General features: G+C 38.9%; 1 protein-coding gene across 5 annotated transcripts in view; it reads left to right on the top strand.

Moving 5' to 3' along the window:
- Positions 1-16,750, top strand: part of DHX57 (DExH-box helicase 57) — a 60,311-nt gene that overhangs the window by 17,282 nt on the left and 26,279 nt on the right. For all 5 annotated transcript variants that reach the window (XR_011569220.1, XR_011569221.1, XM_019970028.2 and 2 more), the window contains exons 6-12: positions 314-492; positions 1,961-2,082; positions 3,165-3,360; positions 3,904-4,028; positions 11,435-11,568; positions 12,469-12,523; positions 15,276-15,481. Coding sequence is in view for 3 of the 5 variants with exons in the window: in XM_019970028.2 (XP_019825587.2) it covers positions 314-492; positions 1,961-2,082; positions 3,165-3,360; positions 3,904-4,028; positions 11,435-11,568; positions 12,469-12,523; positions 15,276-15,481 (1,017 nt within the window). In the remaining 2 variants the exon portion in view is untranslated. The remainder of the gene's footprint in view (positions 1-313; positions 493-1,960; positions 2,083-3,164; positions 3,361-3,903; positions 4,029-11,434; positions 11,569-12,468; positions 12,524-15,275; positions 15,482-16,750) is intronic.

Here is a 16,750-nt window from a genome sequence, read left to right as displayed (position 1 = left end):
TGTCATGGAAATTTAGGGACACCTGCAAATATTTAATTCCTTAATTAACAAGGCATGCCATGATTTTCTTTTCTTTGTTCTTAATTTGGTTTAAGCAAAGCCATTTATACTTGATTATAAGTTTATTTGAAGATGCATTTTAAATTCTTCAGCAGTAGAAGTAGTAGTGTGGAAATGAATGAATTTGTTTTATTCAAGCTTTAACTTTTTCTCTATTTTATGATTGTTGTTGTTACTTTGTTAGATAGTGACTTTCCCCCTTTGCTAAAGAAAGGGCTCCATATCGAAAACGTTTCCTTTTATCCCCTTCAAGTTGAAAAAGAATCAGAGCCTGAGGAGGAGACAGATGAGGATGAAGGTCCAGCACCAGTTATGGTGGAGAATGAAAGCTATGTCAACCTTAAGAAAAAGATTTCCAAAAGATATGACTGGCAGGCAAAATCAGTACATGCTGAAAATGTCAAAATCTGCAAGCAGTTCCGAATAAAACAGGTAGGGTATTCTAAGAGAATGGCTAGTATTGCCTCCCTAATGTATGGATGAAGGGATTAGGAATTAGGAAGCTTTGGCTACTCTCCATAGTATACTTTCAGTCTTTTACTCTGATTGGTCAAAGTTTCTGCATGCCACCACAAACTTGGATGCATGTTCTAACTAATTTTGGAAAATCTGATGCCTGATGAAAATGCAACATGTGTATACCAAATATTCTGAGAATCATGTGGCTTTGGTACTGTGATAGAAATCTGATAAGTGAAAGAAAAATTAGTTCTGTGACTTACATTAGAAATACCAGTATAGAAAAGGATAAGGAGGGACTCTTAACCCTATTTCAAGGCCTCACAGGATAAATCATTTACCCAGGGTCACATAGCTGCTAAGAGGCAACACAAGGTTTCACGCTAATTCTGTTTCCAAAGTTCAATAGTTTTACCTCATTACCTCAAAAAAACAATAGTTTTACCTCATTCACATGAAGATTATTTTAAAAGAATTCATTAAGTGAACTGTTAGGGTAGAGTTGGATGTAGGATAAAGACGAGTTACTTAAATCAGTTTGGGGATTGGATTAGATGCTGTCTAAGAGCTCTTCGAACTTTACAGTTCTGTGATTCTGATTTTTGACACTGTATTAACACAAGGACATAAATGCTGCAACACCCGTAGAGTGTCGGATTAAAAATCATACCATAAATAATAGGATGGTAGAAATTAAAATTACACATTCAGTTTGAGTGTGTGTTTACAGTGGTAAATTTATATGATTAAATTATATATAGATAATGTATATGTTAATATAAATCCCTTACATTAGTCAAAAATACATCCACGGTTTTGACCTATAGTACAACATTTATAGCATTGGCCATTAGATGTCAAAGGGAGTTATATAGATGTGGTGATTGACTGAAAACCCTTTAGTGAGAGCTCTTAACTGTTGGTGATTTGGATAAAAATCTGATGCTGTGTAGAGCTGCACTGTTCTATATGGTAGCCTCTAGCCATGTGTAGCTATTTAAAGTTTAACTAAAATTAAGTATAATAAAAATTTCAGTTCCTTGATGTTATTTAAATGCTCAATAGCCACATGTAGCCACATTTTGCTATATTGGACAATGCAAATATTACCACCAGCACAGAAAGTTCTGTTGAATAGTGCTGGTATAGAGATTGTTACAGAAAGAGCTGGATAGGTGCTAGGCAAGAGGGGTTTTTCCTAAGATCCTTCAGTTTATTCAGACGTAGGAAAGCCACACAGATTCCACAGCTTATTCTGGCAGATTCTCTGAACAGTCTTCTGACCAGCATCCCACCCCCAACAAATCCTCACTTTCTATCCCTAAGCAAACTGATGAAGAAAGGACAGAAAAGGTATGTCTAACTTTGGGATTCCACGTTCAGAGCTTCGTGAAAGGTTATTCAGAGCAACCAAACTGATGTCTTATTTTTGTTTTATTAGGCCTCCAGACAGTTCCAGTCAGTTCTACAAGAAAGACAGTCGCTCCCTGCTTGGGAAGAAAGAGAAAACATTCTCAAATTGTTGAGCAAGCACCAGGTGCTTGTTGTAAGTGGTATGACTGGGTAAGAATGTAATCTGTTTGTAATGCAGCTTTCGTCTGTGAATATGGTGTGTGCCCTGGCTACCACCACTCGTTCTTCTTTTAAAAAGGAAAAAACAGTAGCTGGTGTTACTTGTGCTTTTTCCTGTCAAATATTAAATAATATCTCACAGAGGCAAACATGGTGGCAACTGTAACCAATTCAAAACAAACAAAACTCAGAAATTTGGGAATTGATAGACCTTGTACACCGCTGCCTTGAGTCAATTTAAGGCAAAATGCCTAGCAGAAGGCTTTTGACAAGGCCTATTTAAAAATGTGAAGAATAATTCCAAACCATTTAGCTTGAAACTCTTCATCTAAATTTATTCTGAATTCCTTAAAGCTTTTGTTTAAGAACAGCTTAGGGTATCTTACTGTTTCTTTTTCACACTCTCCATGTGTTATCCAAACCTATTTATCAGGGACAAGCTGCAGGCTTAATTTAATTCTGTATTTGGTGGTTTAGTCATTAAGTCGTGTCCGACTCTTGCGACCCCATGGACTATATATAACCTGCCGGGCTCCTCTGTCCATGGGATTCTCCAGGGGAGAATACTGGAGTGGGTTGCCCTTTCTGTGTTTAAGGGTTTTCGATTTAATTTGTGCCCAGACTCACAGATATAGTAGTAACTTTGTATCTTCCGGTTTCTTGTCTTTTTAACTTCAGTCTATTTATAGTCAAGCAGTGCCACACCAACAGGGAAAAACAAAGTATTTTAATAATCATAAGATAATACTCCTGTTTCTCTGGGATTCATATGTAGAGTTCACATTCCTAGAGGCATTTATAGACCTTAAGCTACTGTTTAGTCAATAGTCCCAGTTTTACAAATAATAATAAACTGTTATTTGATTGCTTTGTTATTCTCAGTGCAAATTCCTAGGAGTTATCAGCTGTAGGTAATAAGTCAGTAGGTAGGTTTGAAAGATAAATGAAGCTGAATTTTTATTCTAATTAGCTTTCTTAACTTTCCTCATTGCGTGTGATTGCTTCTTCAGTTAAGTAGCACTTGAAAACCCTCATTTTAGGACTTATTTGTCCTACATCTTGTTGACATACAGATGTGGGAAAACCACACAGATTCCACAGTTTATTCTGGATGATTCTCTGAATGGACCCCCTGAGAAGGTGGCTAACATCATCTGTACCCAACCCCGACGAATCTCTGCCATCTCTGTTGCTGAGCGCGTTGCTAAAGAAAGGGCAGAAAGAGTGGGTCTGACTGTGGGATACCAGATCCGGTTAGAAAGTGTCAAGGTTTGTATGCTCTTCTTATTTCCTGATGACAGAAGTTCAAATTTTTAAAGTACAAAGAGCCATTGGTGTCTGGATATTCACGGGCAAGATGATATATATACTTCAACAGGGCTGAAGTCCTTTTAGACATATTTTGGTTTAAACTGTTATTGGGCTATACTTAATTTCCTCTATAAAGACCGTCTTTTCTTTGTTGGCAGAAGTGATCTACTAAGTGCTGCTTTACTCCTAAGACTGGGGCTTAATCCATTTAATCAAATATAGAATGAATAAATTCAGAATTTGTTTCATCATTCACTGTTATCTTTATGTTTTATAATAATTTTTAAATGCTTTCTATGAGTCCTAAAATTTTCATCTGAAGTGGGAAGGCTTTTATTGTTATTGCCAGCAAGAAACTATGCATTTAGTCTCTTGGTTCATATTAAATGGAACTGCTGGTGTGTTCAATATTCTTTATACCTATTAAAAATGGCTTTGCCGGGAAAGTGTTTCCTTTTCTCAAAAATTTCATTAACGTTTTTGTGCCCTTTTACGTGTAAGTCCTCAGCCACCAGGTTGTTATACTGCACCACGGGAGTGCTGCTAAGAAGGCTGGAGGGAGACACAGCTCTGCAGGGAGTCACCCATATCATTGTTGATGAAGTTCACGAGAGGACAGAAGAAAGGTAAAACAAAGATTTTCCAAATGAGCACCCACATACATAGAATGGAGACAAGGCTGAAAGAATTTTGTTCTGCTTCCAGTTCAGTTCCTTAGGGCTAGTAATGGTGGTTACCATAGAAAAGGCCTAAGTTAAAGAAGAGGAACTGCTTTCCTGGTCTTCAGGGTCTAACACAGAAAATGCTAGGCAGCACATGTTTATCACTGGAAGAGTCATCCTGTTAGATGGACATCATCTAGTAAGAGGTACCTTGCTGAGCTGGGCACTGTGCTTAGCAGGAGTGTCGTGTGTAATGTATGTCACAGCTGATGGATTAGTCAGTATGTGCTTCCTTCTTTATTCATTTGGTCAGTCATTCAGTCCTGATGTGCTAAGTGCTAAGTTGCTTCAGTCATTTCCGACCCTTTGCAACCCCATGCACTGAGCCTGGCAGTCTCCTCTGTCCATGGAATTCTCCAGGCAAGAATACTGGAGTGGGTTGCCATGCCCTTTTCCAAGGGGAACTTCCCAACCCAGGGATCGAACCCATGTCTCTTGGATCTCCTGCATCGGCAGCCAGATTCTTTACCACTAGCACCACCTGGGAAGCCCATTCAGTTCTGATATTCATTCACATATTTATTCAGCCTGTATTAACTGCCAGGTGGCGTATTAATTGCTGGGGATACTATAGTGAACAAACTCATGGTTCCCCTTCATCTCTTATGGTCTGCTAGGAAAAACAAATAATGAGCAGGTAAATAACTACAAATTGGAATAAGTACCATAAAGGAATAAACAGGAAGCTGTGTTTAGGGGGAGAGAGCCTTGAGATAGTAGAGATTATATCTCTGAAGCAATTACATTTAAATTAAAAACAGAAGTATGGAAAGGAGTCTCATGAGACATAAGAGGGCAAGACAGGCATTTGCAAAGACTCTGCAGTAGTAAAGGGCTTCATGAGTTTAAAAACTGGGAGAAAGCCAGTGAAGCTGAAAACATTTCAGTAGTGAAATGAGAGGAAAGGTGACAGCTAAAAAAAGCAGGAAACTATGCACTGTGAATAATAAAGCATTTGGATTTTACTTTAATGGAATTAAGTCATTAAAGGCTTGAAATATAAAACAAAAATTCTCAATATTTTTAAAGGAAGGACCATTCAATAGATGGCAATCATAGTTTGTCATGTAGTTATTGTTTTTCGGTTGTTAACTTGTGTCCAACTCACCGCGACCCCATGGACTGCAGCATGCCAGGCTCCCCTGTCCCTCAGTGTCTCCTGGAGTTTGCTTAGATTCTTGTCCATTGAGTCAATGATGCTCTCCAGCCATCTCATCCTCCGCCACCCTTTTCTTTTGCCTTCAATCTTTCCCAGCATCAGGGTCTTTTCCAGTGAGTCAGCTGTTCTCATCAGGTGGCCAAAGTATTGGAATTTCAGCTTCAGAATCAGTCCTTCCAATGAATTTTCAGGGTTGATTTCCTTTAGGATTGACTGCTTTGATCTCCTTGCAGTCCAAGGGACTCTCAAGAATCTTCTCCAGCAACACAATTCAAAGGCATCAATTCTTCAATGCTCAGCCTTTTTTATGGTCCAATGGTCAAATCCTTACATGACTTCTGGAAAAACCAAAACTAAATGGACCTTTGTTGGCAAAGTGATGTCTTTGTTTTTTTACATGCTGTCTAGGTTTGTCATAGCTTTTCTTCCAAGGAGCAGGCGTCTTTTAATTTCATGGTTGCAGTCACCATCTGCAGTGATTTTAGAGCCCAAGAAGAGGAAATTTGTCACTGCTTCCAATTTTCCCCATCTATTTTCCATGAAGTGATGCGACCAGATGCCATGATCTTAGTTTTTTGAATGTTGAGTTTTAAGCCAGCTTTTTTATTCTCTTCTTTCAACCTTATTCAGACTTAAATTGAAGTAAGTAGGGAAAACCACAAGACCATTCAGGTATGACCTAAATCAAATCCTTTACAATTATACTGGAAGTGGCAAATAGATTCAAGGGATTAGACCTGATAGAATGCCTGAAGAACTATGCATGGAGGTTCTTGACATTGTACAGGAGGCAGTGATCAAGGCCATCCCCAAGAAAAACAAATGCAAAAAGGTAAAATGGTTGTCTGAGGAGGCCTTACAAATAGCTGAGAAAAGAAGAGAAGTGAAAGGCAAAGGGGGAAAGGAAAGATATACCCATTTGAGTGCAGAGTGCCAAAAAATAGCGAGGAGAGATAGGAAAGACTTCCTCAGTGATCAGTGCAAAGAAATAGAGGAAAACAATGAATGGGAAAGACTAGAGATCTCTTCAAGAAAATTAGAGATACCAAGGGAACATTTCATGCAAAGATTGGCTTAATAAAGGACAGAAATGGTATGAACCTAACAGAAGCAGAAGATATTAAGAAGAGGTGGCAAGAATACACAGAACTATACAAAAAAGATCTTCATGACCCAGATAACCATGATGGTGTGATCACACACCTAGAGCCAGACATCCTGGAATGTGACGTCAACTGGACCTTAGGAAGCGTCACTATGAACAAAGCTAGGTGGTGATGGAATTCCAGTTGAGCTATTTCAAATCCTAAAAGATGATGCTGTGAAAGTGCTGCACTCAATATGCCAGCAAATTTGGAAAACTCAGCAGTGGCCACAGGACTGGAAAAGGTCTGTTTTCATTCCAATCCCTAAGAAAGGCAATGCCAAAGAATGTTCCACACAATTGCACTCATCTCACACACTAGTAAAGTAATGCTCAAAATTCTCCAAGCCAGGCTTCAACAATACATGAACCATCAACTTCTAGATGTTCACGCTGGATTTAGAAAAGGCAGAAAAACCAGAGATCAAATTGCCAACATCCATTGGGTCATTGAAAAAGCAAGAGGATCCCAGAAAAACATCTGCTTTATTGGCTATGCCAAACCCTTTGTGTGGATCACAACAAACTGTGGAAAATTCTTCAAGAGATGGGAATACCAGACCACCTTACCTGCCTCCTGAGAAATCTCTATGCAGGTCAAGAAGCAACAATTAGAACTAGACATGGAACATCAGACTGGTTCCAAATTGGGAAAGGAGTATGTCAAGGCTGTATATTGTCACCCTGCTTATTTAACTTTTATGCAGAAACGCATCATGAGAAACGCTGGGCTGGATTAAGCACAAGCTGGAATCAAGATTGCTGGGAGAAATTTCAATAACAGATACGCAGGTGACACCACCTTTATGGCAGAAAGCAAAGAACTAAAGAGCCTCTTGATAAAGAGTGAAAAAGTTGGCTTAAAACTCAACATTGAGAAAACTAAGATCATGGCACCTGGTCCCATCACTTCATGGCAAATAGATGGGGAAACAGTGAGAGACTTTATTTTTTGGGGCTCCAACATCACTGCAGATGCTGACTGCAGCCATGAAATTAAGAGATGCTTGCTCCTTGGAAGAAAAGCTATGACAAACCTAAACAGCATATTAAAAAGCAGAGACATTACTTTACCAACAGAGGTCCATCTAGTCAAAGCTATGGTTTTTCCAGTAGTCATGTATGGATGTGAGAGTTGGGCCATAAGAAAAGCTGAGCTCCAAAGAATTGATGCTTTTGAACTGTAGTGTTGGGGAAGACTCTTGAGAGTCCCTGGTACTGCAAGGAGATCCAACCAGTCCATCCTAAAGGAAATCAGTCCTGAATATTCATTGGAAGGACTGATGGTGAAGCTGAAACTCCAAAACTTTGGCCACCTGATGCGAAGAACTGACTCACTGGAAAAGACCCTGTGCTAGGAAAGATTAAAGGCAGGAGGAGAAGGGGACGACAGAGGATGAGAGGGTTGGATGGCATCACCAACTTGATGGAAATGAGTTTGAGCAAGCTCTGGGATTGGTGATGGACAGGGAGGCCTGGCGTGCTACAGTCCATGGGATTGCAAAGGGTCAGACACAACTGAGCAACTGAACTGAGCTGAAGAGGCTCTTCAGCTCCTCTTCACTTTCTGTCATTAGAGTGGTATCATCGCCATGTCTGAGGGTGATATTTCTCCTGGCAGTCTTGTCACGTGGATCATGCTCTAAAGCAGTAAAGTAGTGGTAAAAAGAGATGATCCTGTGAAAGTAATGAGGCTTTTGCCAAAAGGACTGTACTATTATAAGTATCTTGAGAAGAAGAAAAATCTAAGTTAAGTTGAAGGGTTGACAGAGAAGCCAGAATAGATCATAGTAAAACTAAAAAGGAGAAAGAAACACATGTGAAAAGAGGTCCCAGCTACTGCTGAGAAATAGTTTTCAGGAACTGAACAGGGAAGACAAAAAACCAGAAGACTGTTAGAAAATAACACTGATCTAGTTATAAATAGGAAATATAAAGAAATTTAGAACTAAAGAAAAGGATTTTTATATAAAAAGAATAGATCAGGGAATTCCCTGGTGGTGCAGTGGTCAGTACTCAGCACTTTCACTGCTGGGTCCCCAGTTTTGATCCCTGGTCAGCAGTCCACGTAGGTCACAGAGTCAGACACGACTGAACACACACATACACGCAGTCCACGGGGGTCACAGAGTCAGACACGACCGAACACAGACATACACGCAGTCCACGGGGGTCACAGAGTCAGACACGACTGAACACAGACATACACGCAGTCCACGGGGGTCACAGAGTCAGACACGACTGAACATACACATGCACACACACGAGGCACTGAGATCCTGCAAGCCGCATGGTGTAGCCAAAACATTGTTTTAAGAATAATAAATAAAAAGAATTCCTATAACAAAACAGGAATAAATTTTACGTAGCTGTGTAGAAAGCACTGAAAATCTGCGTCTGACGGGCAAATCATCTTTTTGTAGAGACTCGGGGAACAGTGGGGAGAGTAAATGGTAAGTAGTGTCAGTTTGCCACTAAATGGTAAAATGAACATTTGAAAAAAGAACTAAGAATCACTGAACAACTCTGAAGAAGAAATCAAAGCATTCTACCAAAAGAATAATATTTAAATGATTGTATTCTGAAAATTAATTTTTAAATTTTAGGGGAAGTTATTTTGAACATAAAAAATAGCTCTGGGTTTTATAACATTTATGCTTCCACAAACTCAAAGAAACTGGAGGGTAGCACTGGGTCTGGTTCCTGGCTGCAATGGTGTTCTCAGAAAAAGATTCTTATAAAAACTTTGTGACAAAAAAAAAAAAAAAACACTTAGTGACATACAGGGGTTTCCCTAGTGGCTCAGCAGTAGAGAATCTGCCTGCAGTGCAGGAGTCGGGGTTCAGTCCCTGTTCAGGAAGACCCCCTGGAGGAGGGCATGGCAGCCCACTCCAGTATTCTTGCCTGGAGAATCCCATGGACCAGGGAGCCTGGCGGGGCTACAGCTCTTAGGGTTGCAAAGAGTTGGACACAGTTGAAGTGACTTAGCACACACAGTGACATATAGAATATTAGCAGTTTCTGAATAAAGATAAATAACACACTGGAGAAGGGAGATTTGAGAATTTACAAATACCAATCTATGGGAATGGACTGTTGAAATTATAAGAAAAAGTAGGGGAATTATAACAAAAAGTAGGGAATAAGTGACTGAAAAAGGCAGAAAATAGCAAATTCTAGGAACTAAGATCAGTTAAGAAATAAAAGGTTGAATAGAGAAAAATTATATTTAAATTTTTTAATAAATTTTTTGATCGGAGAGACATTATTTTAACACATTTAGGCAATGTCAAGAAAATCTTCCCTTATAGAATGGCTAATTACATGTTAGAATTTGTTCTGTTTTCTTCTGGGAGTATAGTGGGAGTTAGGAAAGAGATGTGTGTCCATAAACACTATTGGGATTATATAGTGTGTGCTGTTTTTGATCTAATATTTAATAGCATGAACTGTCTTTGAAATTATTATTAATAATTGCATGAGGAAATTCTAATGTATGGGTATATCATAAATATTGGGTTGGCCAGAAACCCAAATTAAGTTTTTGGCCAACTGAATGAATACCTAACCACTTGCCTATTGTTATATTATTTTCCTATTCCCTAAAATAGAAACAGAAAAATCATAAATGTAATTAAATTAGCTCATTAAAGAAAACTAAGTAGTATAAGAATATACTCTTATGAAAAATGGAAACAATGTAGATAAAGCCAAAGTCCCCTGTAACAGTCTCAAACCATTCCTGATCCCCCCCAGAGATAACGGCAACAGTCAGATTGGTAATAAATATTAACATATATGCTTGCTTTGTGAGAAATAGGTACTTTTGTTTCATGACCTTTTTTTCTTTGACTAATTATATATTCATTTAGTAAATCAACAAGCATTTATTGAGCACCTGCTATGTCCCAGGCATTGGTCTCGGTACTAAAGTAGTATCTTATAGAACAAAATAACCAAAATCCCTGTCCTCACAGAGCTTGCATTCTAGTGAGAGAGCCCAACATTGAGCAACATAAAGAAGTAAAATATAAGGTATGTTTGTTAAGTGCTAAGAAGAGAAAGGGTAATATGAAATGCAAGGGATGAGAGCATTTGCAATTTTAAACATGGTGGCCAGGGAAGGCCTCGCTGAAAAGGCACATTTTGAGTCAAGATTTGAAGAAAGTGACTGAGTGAGCTTACCTCTGTGAGTATCTGGGAGAAGCCCTTTCTAGGCACATTAATAACACATGCAGGGGACCAGAGGTCCATGTCTCAAAGACATCAGGGAGAACGTTGTGGCTGAAGCCAAGTGAACAAGAGGAAGAGTGACAGGAAATGAGTAGTGGGGCTGCAGATTCTGGGGCCTCATTAGTAAGAACTTTGGTAAGTCATTTGAAGGATGTTGAGCAGAAGAGTGGAACAGTCAGGTTTACATTTGAACAGAATTATTGGTCTGCCATGTTGAGAATAGATTTCAAGGGGTCAAGGGCCGGGGAAACCAGTTAGGCCATTGCTGTTCTGTGGTACATAGCGTTCTACAGCGTGGGTTCTTTTTCCACTAACAGTATGGCTTAGACATGTTTTCATGTCTGTAGCTAGAGTTCCACTCCATTCTTTTTATCTGCCTCATGTTTTTCCTTAGAATGGATGATACTGTCTTAATTAACCATTTTTTGATTGATAGACATTTCAGTAGTTTCCACTGATTTACTATTATAAACTACGCTATAATGAAAATCATTGTGTATGCCTCTTTATGTACGTATAGATATCAAGAGGTAGAATTATCAAATGTAATGATAAATCCTGTTGGTATTTTGATTGGTACTACACATATTTTAGTTTATTTGATGGGAAATTGATAGCATTAAGTCTTTACATCTAGAAACATGATACATCTTTCTCAGAGTGTTGTAAGTTTTTTTCACATAGGTATTATACTTACTTGAAATATGTCAAAGTTTATTAATTTTCATATGTTAAATTTGTTTGATCCTCAGGTGTTTCTTTTATTTCCTCTAGTGACTTCTTACTACTAGTTTTGAAAGACATTGTGTTGCAGAGACCAACTCTTCAAGTTATTCTGATGAGTGCAACCTTAAACGCTGAGCTCTTTTCAGAATATTTTAATTCCTGCCCAGTTATCACTATACCAGGTGATTAAAATGCATCATTAAATAAGTATTGTCCTAATAAGCAAATACAATTATTTTAAAGTTCATTTGAGATATAAATGAATAAGTATTTATACCTCCTTCTAGAGAAGAATGATTTGTTTATAACAAAATCATAACCATATAATGAAATTAATAAAGAGGTAATGTTATATTCATTTGCTGGGAGATTTTAATTTATATGTGCTTTAAAAAAAGTCTAGGTAATTGGATTTCTAGCATTCTGTTGTGTTTAATATCAAAATGTGAATTTATAATGGTAATCTGTCATAAAGAGGAAAGTTGTATCTATGTATAGCATATTTGTTCATTGATGAATTCTGCTAAATTTCTGGATATTGACCCCCTCTGGGAGTAAGTGAAATTGGGTAGTCTGTGTCTTCTTTTGGTGCTTTCAGTCTCATTGTGGGATTGATTTACCACCTTGGGCTTTTGGCTTATCCTTCTGCAGTGGATTGCTAAAGGAACAGTTTGGAAACACTGATAATACTACTACTTATTCTAGTTATAGAGGATATCAACAGTAGACTTAAAGATGAAATTATATTCTTGATCTAGAATACAATTTTTGACTGTTACAAGGTCCCCTGTGAGAAAGGAGGTAGAGGGTGAAAGGGTATAACAGATTTTTTAAAAGAGGTAAAGGTCTTATTAGCAAATGATCATTTCTCCAACTATACACTTGTTTTATTTATTAATGGGAATCTACTCCTTCCAATTTTTATCATCAAAAGCGTTTTTTGGATACTTTTAAGACCACAGAGCAAATAGCACCTTATTGTGCCAAGCTTCATTTTAAGAAAATTTTACATATACAAATAATTTCAAGATAGTTGAACAGGTAGTCTGAGACTTACTTGTTCTGTCTTCTTGTTTTTCTAGGTCGTACATTTCCTGTTGATCAGTTTTTTCTGGAAGATGCAATTGCTGTGACACGGTAAGGAAGATATTATTTATTATAAGGTTTGATGAAAGTCCTTGAAAACAAAAAAACTATTTTACCTCATTGTGCCCAGATGCTGATAAATGTGTTATTTTTTCTTCTAATTTTTCAGTTTTAGCATTTTGCTTTCCCCTTTCAGCAAATATTTACTATTCAAATTGTTTGAATTCACAGGCAATATATTATGTATTCAGTTCAGTTCAGTTCAGTCGCTCAGTCATGTCTGACTCTTTGTGACCCCATGAATTGCAGCACGCCTGGCCTCCCTGTCCATCACCAATCCCGGAGTTCATTCAAACTCATGTCCATCGAGTCAGTGATGCCATCCAGCCATCTCATCCTCTGTTGTCCCCTTCTCTTCCTGCTCCCAATCCCTCCCAGCATCAGAGTCTTTTCCAATGAGTCAACTCTTCGCATGAGGTGGCCAAAGTACTGGAGTTTCAGCTTCAGCATCAGTCCTTCCAATGAACACCCAGGACTGATCTCCTTTAGGATGTTGGATCTCCTTGCAGTCCAAGAGACTCTCAAGAGTCTTCTCCAACACCACAGTTCAAAAGCATCAATTCTTCGGCGCTCAGCTTTCTTCACAGTTCAACTCTCACATCCATACATGACCACAGGAAAAACCATAGCCTTGACTAGACGGACCTTTGTTGGCAAAGTAATGTCTCTGCTTTTCAATATGCTGTCTAGGTTGGTCATAACTTTCCTTCCAAGGAGTAAGCGTCTTTTAATTTCATGGCTGCAGTCACCATCTGCAGTGATTTTGGAGCCCAAAAAAATAAAATCTGACACTGCTTCCACTGTTTCCCCATCTCTTTCCCATAAAGTGATGGGACCGGATGCCATGATCTTCGTTTTCTGAATGTTGAGCTTTAAGCCAACTTTTTCACTCTCGTCTTTCACTTTCATCAACAGGCTTTTTAGTTCCTCTTCACTTTCTGCCATAAGGGTTGTATCATCTGCATATCTGAGGTTATTGATATTTCTCCCAGCAATCTTGATTCCAGCTTGTGTTTCTTCCAGCCCAGCGTTTCTCATGATGTACTCTGCGTATAAGTTAAATAAGTAGGGTGACAATATACAGCCTTGACGTACTCCTTTTCCTATTTGGAACCAGTCTGTTGTTCCATGTCCAGTTCTAACTGTTGCTTCCTGACCTGCATATAGGTTTCTCAAGAGGCAGATCAGGTAGTCTGGTATTCCCATCTCTTGAAGAATTTTCCACAGTTTATTGTGATCCACACAGTCAAAGGCTTTGGCATAGTCAATAAAGCAGAAATAGATGTTTTTCTGGAACTCTCTTGCTTTTTCAATGATCCAACGGATGTTGGCAATTTGATCTCTGGTTCCTCTGCCTTTTCTAAAACCAGCTTGAACATCTGGAAGTTCACAGTTCACGTATTGCTAAAGCCTGGCTTGGAGAATTTTGAGCATTACTTTCCTAGCGTGTGAGAGGAGTGCAATTGTGCAGTAGTTTGAGCATTCTTTGGCATTGCCTTTCTTTGGGATTGGAATGAAAACGGACCTTTTCCAGTCCTGTGGCCATTGCTGAGTTTTCCCAATTTGCTGGCATATTGAGTGCGGCACTTTCACAGCATCATCTTTCAGGATTTGAAATAGCTCAAAGAATATATAATTATATATTTGTGTTAGCTGTTATTATTATTCTGCCTTCAAGGAGTTTGCAGTGGATGTGGATGTTAAGATGTGTGTTTAAGTTTGGTACTGTATAGAGGATGATCATGTCTCTTGGATGCCAGCAGATTTCTGCTTTTTGGAAAACCTTGCATCTCTTTCCTATTCCTTGACCTTCAGATTCCCAGAGTTTTGTCCTTGCACTGTTTCTTCTCAGGCTTATTTCATTTGTTGCTGCTGTGATTTCAGCTGTTGCTGCTGTGCCAAAAGCTCCCAGATCAGTATCTTCATTCCTAACCTCTGAACTCCAGAAGGAAAACACCTGTCACACCTGACACCTTAAATTTTTTTTCCTTCTCTCTGCTCTTTCTGTTTCTAATAAGCCCCCTCCTAATTCTTTGTTTATTTAATGATGCAATATTCTCAGGCTAACAACCCTAGCTAGATCAGTGGTTTTCAAACTTCATGGTGCAATAATCATACTTAGGGAGCTCATTAAAGTTGTGTTGTGGGCTGTATCCCATTTCCACTGAATGTGAACCTCTGGGGAAATTATCCTTCATTTAGTTTCCCTGTCTTTTTTCTCTTTTCCAAACTCACTACCCCCAAAATTATCTTAAAGCAGATCCAAAAGCATTTCAATGTGTTCTCCACCAGAAGTAGGGCATGACGGAATCCTAGACTGGTGGAAGAATAGCCCGTGAATTGGGCAGAAGTAGAGCAACATTCGGAGAAGGCAATGGCACCCCACTCCAGTACTCTTGCCTGGAAAATCCCATGTACGGAGGAGCCTGGTGGGCTATAGTCCATGGGGTCGCTAAGAGTCAGACACGACTGAGCGACTTCACTTTCACTTTTCACTTTCATGCATTGGAGAAGGAAATGGCAACCCGCTCCAGTGTTCTTGCCTGGAGAATCCCAGGGACGGCGGAGCCTGGTGGGCTGCCGTCTATGGGGTCCCACAGAGTCGGACACGACTGAAGCGACTTAGCAGTAGCAGCAGCAGAGCAACATTGTGCTGAATGAGATGTGAAACAGGTGAATGTTGTCATTCCTCACCAACAGACCCACATCCATATCCGCACGTTCCTTTGTCGTCCCTGCTCAGGTATGTGTTGCAGGATGGGAGCCCATACGCCCGCTCCATGAAACAGATGTCAAAGGAGAAGCTCAAGGCCAGGCGCAGCAGAACCGCATTTGAGGAGGTGGAGGAGGACCTGCGTCTCTCCCTGCACCTCCAGGATCAGGATTCTGTCAAAGATGCGGTACCAGATCAACAATTAGATTTTAAACAGCTCCTTGCCCGCTATCAAGGTAATGTGCTTCCTAGGGGAATTTTACAGTTATGCCAAAGGTAACCAGAAAAAGAAAAGTATAGCTCTTGTTTCATAGTTATCTTGTCTTTAGTTCATCACAATAATAGAAAAATAACAGTTCCAATACATATTAAAGTCATTATTATTTATATTTACTGGTGGGTTTTTTTCTGATTATAAAAGAAATGTGTTCATTACAGAAAAATGAGATGGTAAAATATAAATTATATTCTTGAGTATTTTGTAACTTTGTATTTTGATGTGATTTTAAATTTAGAATTAAAAGTCTGCTGGACTGCAGTGAACTCTCCTATATCCTTTACCCTGATTCACCAGTTATTAACATTTTGCTTCATTTGCCCTGTGTTCATGTATATATATTTTTCCTGAATGTTTTGAGGGTAAATTGCAGATATGATGTTCTTTAACCCCTAATATTTCAGTATATATTTTCTAGGAACAAGGACATCCTCTTACATAACAATAGGATATGGGAATTCCCTGGCAGTCCAGTGGTTAGGACTTAGCAGAACCGCTTCTAGGGCAGGATTTGATCCTTCCCTGGTCCCATGGTTCCATGCCTGGTCAGGGAACTAAGATCCTGCAAGCCATGTGGTACGGCCAAAAGAAAAACCCCACGACAATAGGCATGATCAAAATGAAGACATTTAACACAATACAGTACTTCTGTTTAATCCATAGTCCATATTCTCACTTTGTCAATTATTTCAATAATGTCCTTTATTGCTATTTTTTAAATGGTACAGTATCCAACCCAGGATTACATACTGCATTCAGTCATCATGTGTCTTTAGTTTCTTTTGATCTGGAAAAATTTGCCAGCCTTTATTTTTCTTTTATGATTTACATTTTTCAAGAGTTTTGGGCCAAGTATTTTGTAGAATGTCCCTTCATTTGGATTTGTCCAGTGTTGCCTGATGGATAATTTTAGGTTATGTGTTTTTGGTTAGAAAACCACAGAAATAATGTTGAGCCTTGTTCTCAGTGCATCCTATCAGGAGGATAGGATGTTGGCTTGTCCCATTACTGGCAGTGTTAGCTTTGACCAACTGGTGAAGATGATGCCTGTGTTTCTTCTCTGTGTGGTTGTTATTTATTCCCTTGGTAGTTGATGAGTCAGTTGTAGAGAGAGATTTGAAACTATGTAAATATCCTCAAAATTTCACCTACTAGTTTTAACATTATTCAGTGGGCCTGGAAAATGACCTAAAATGGGCCTGAAAAATCTTTTTTTAGGGTCCACCTG

Source organism: Bos indicus, chromosome 11 (genome assembly GCF_029378745.1).
Source record: "Bos indicus isolate NIAB-ARS_2022 breed Sahiwal x Tharparkar chromosome 11, NIAB-ARS_B.indTharparkar_mat_pri_1.0, whole genome shotgun sequence".
NCBI lineage: Eukaryota > Metazoa > Chordata > Mammalia > Artiodactyla > Bovidae > Bos > Bos indicus.
The sequence above is the reverse complement of the archived record's forward strand: the minus strand, read 5'-3'. Positions and strand labels throughout refer to the sequence as shown.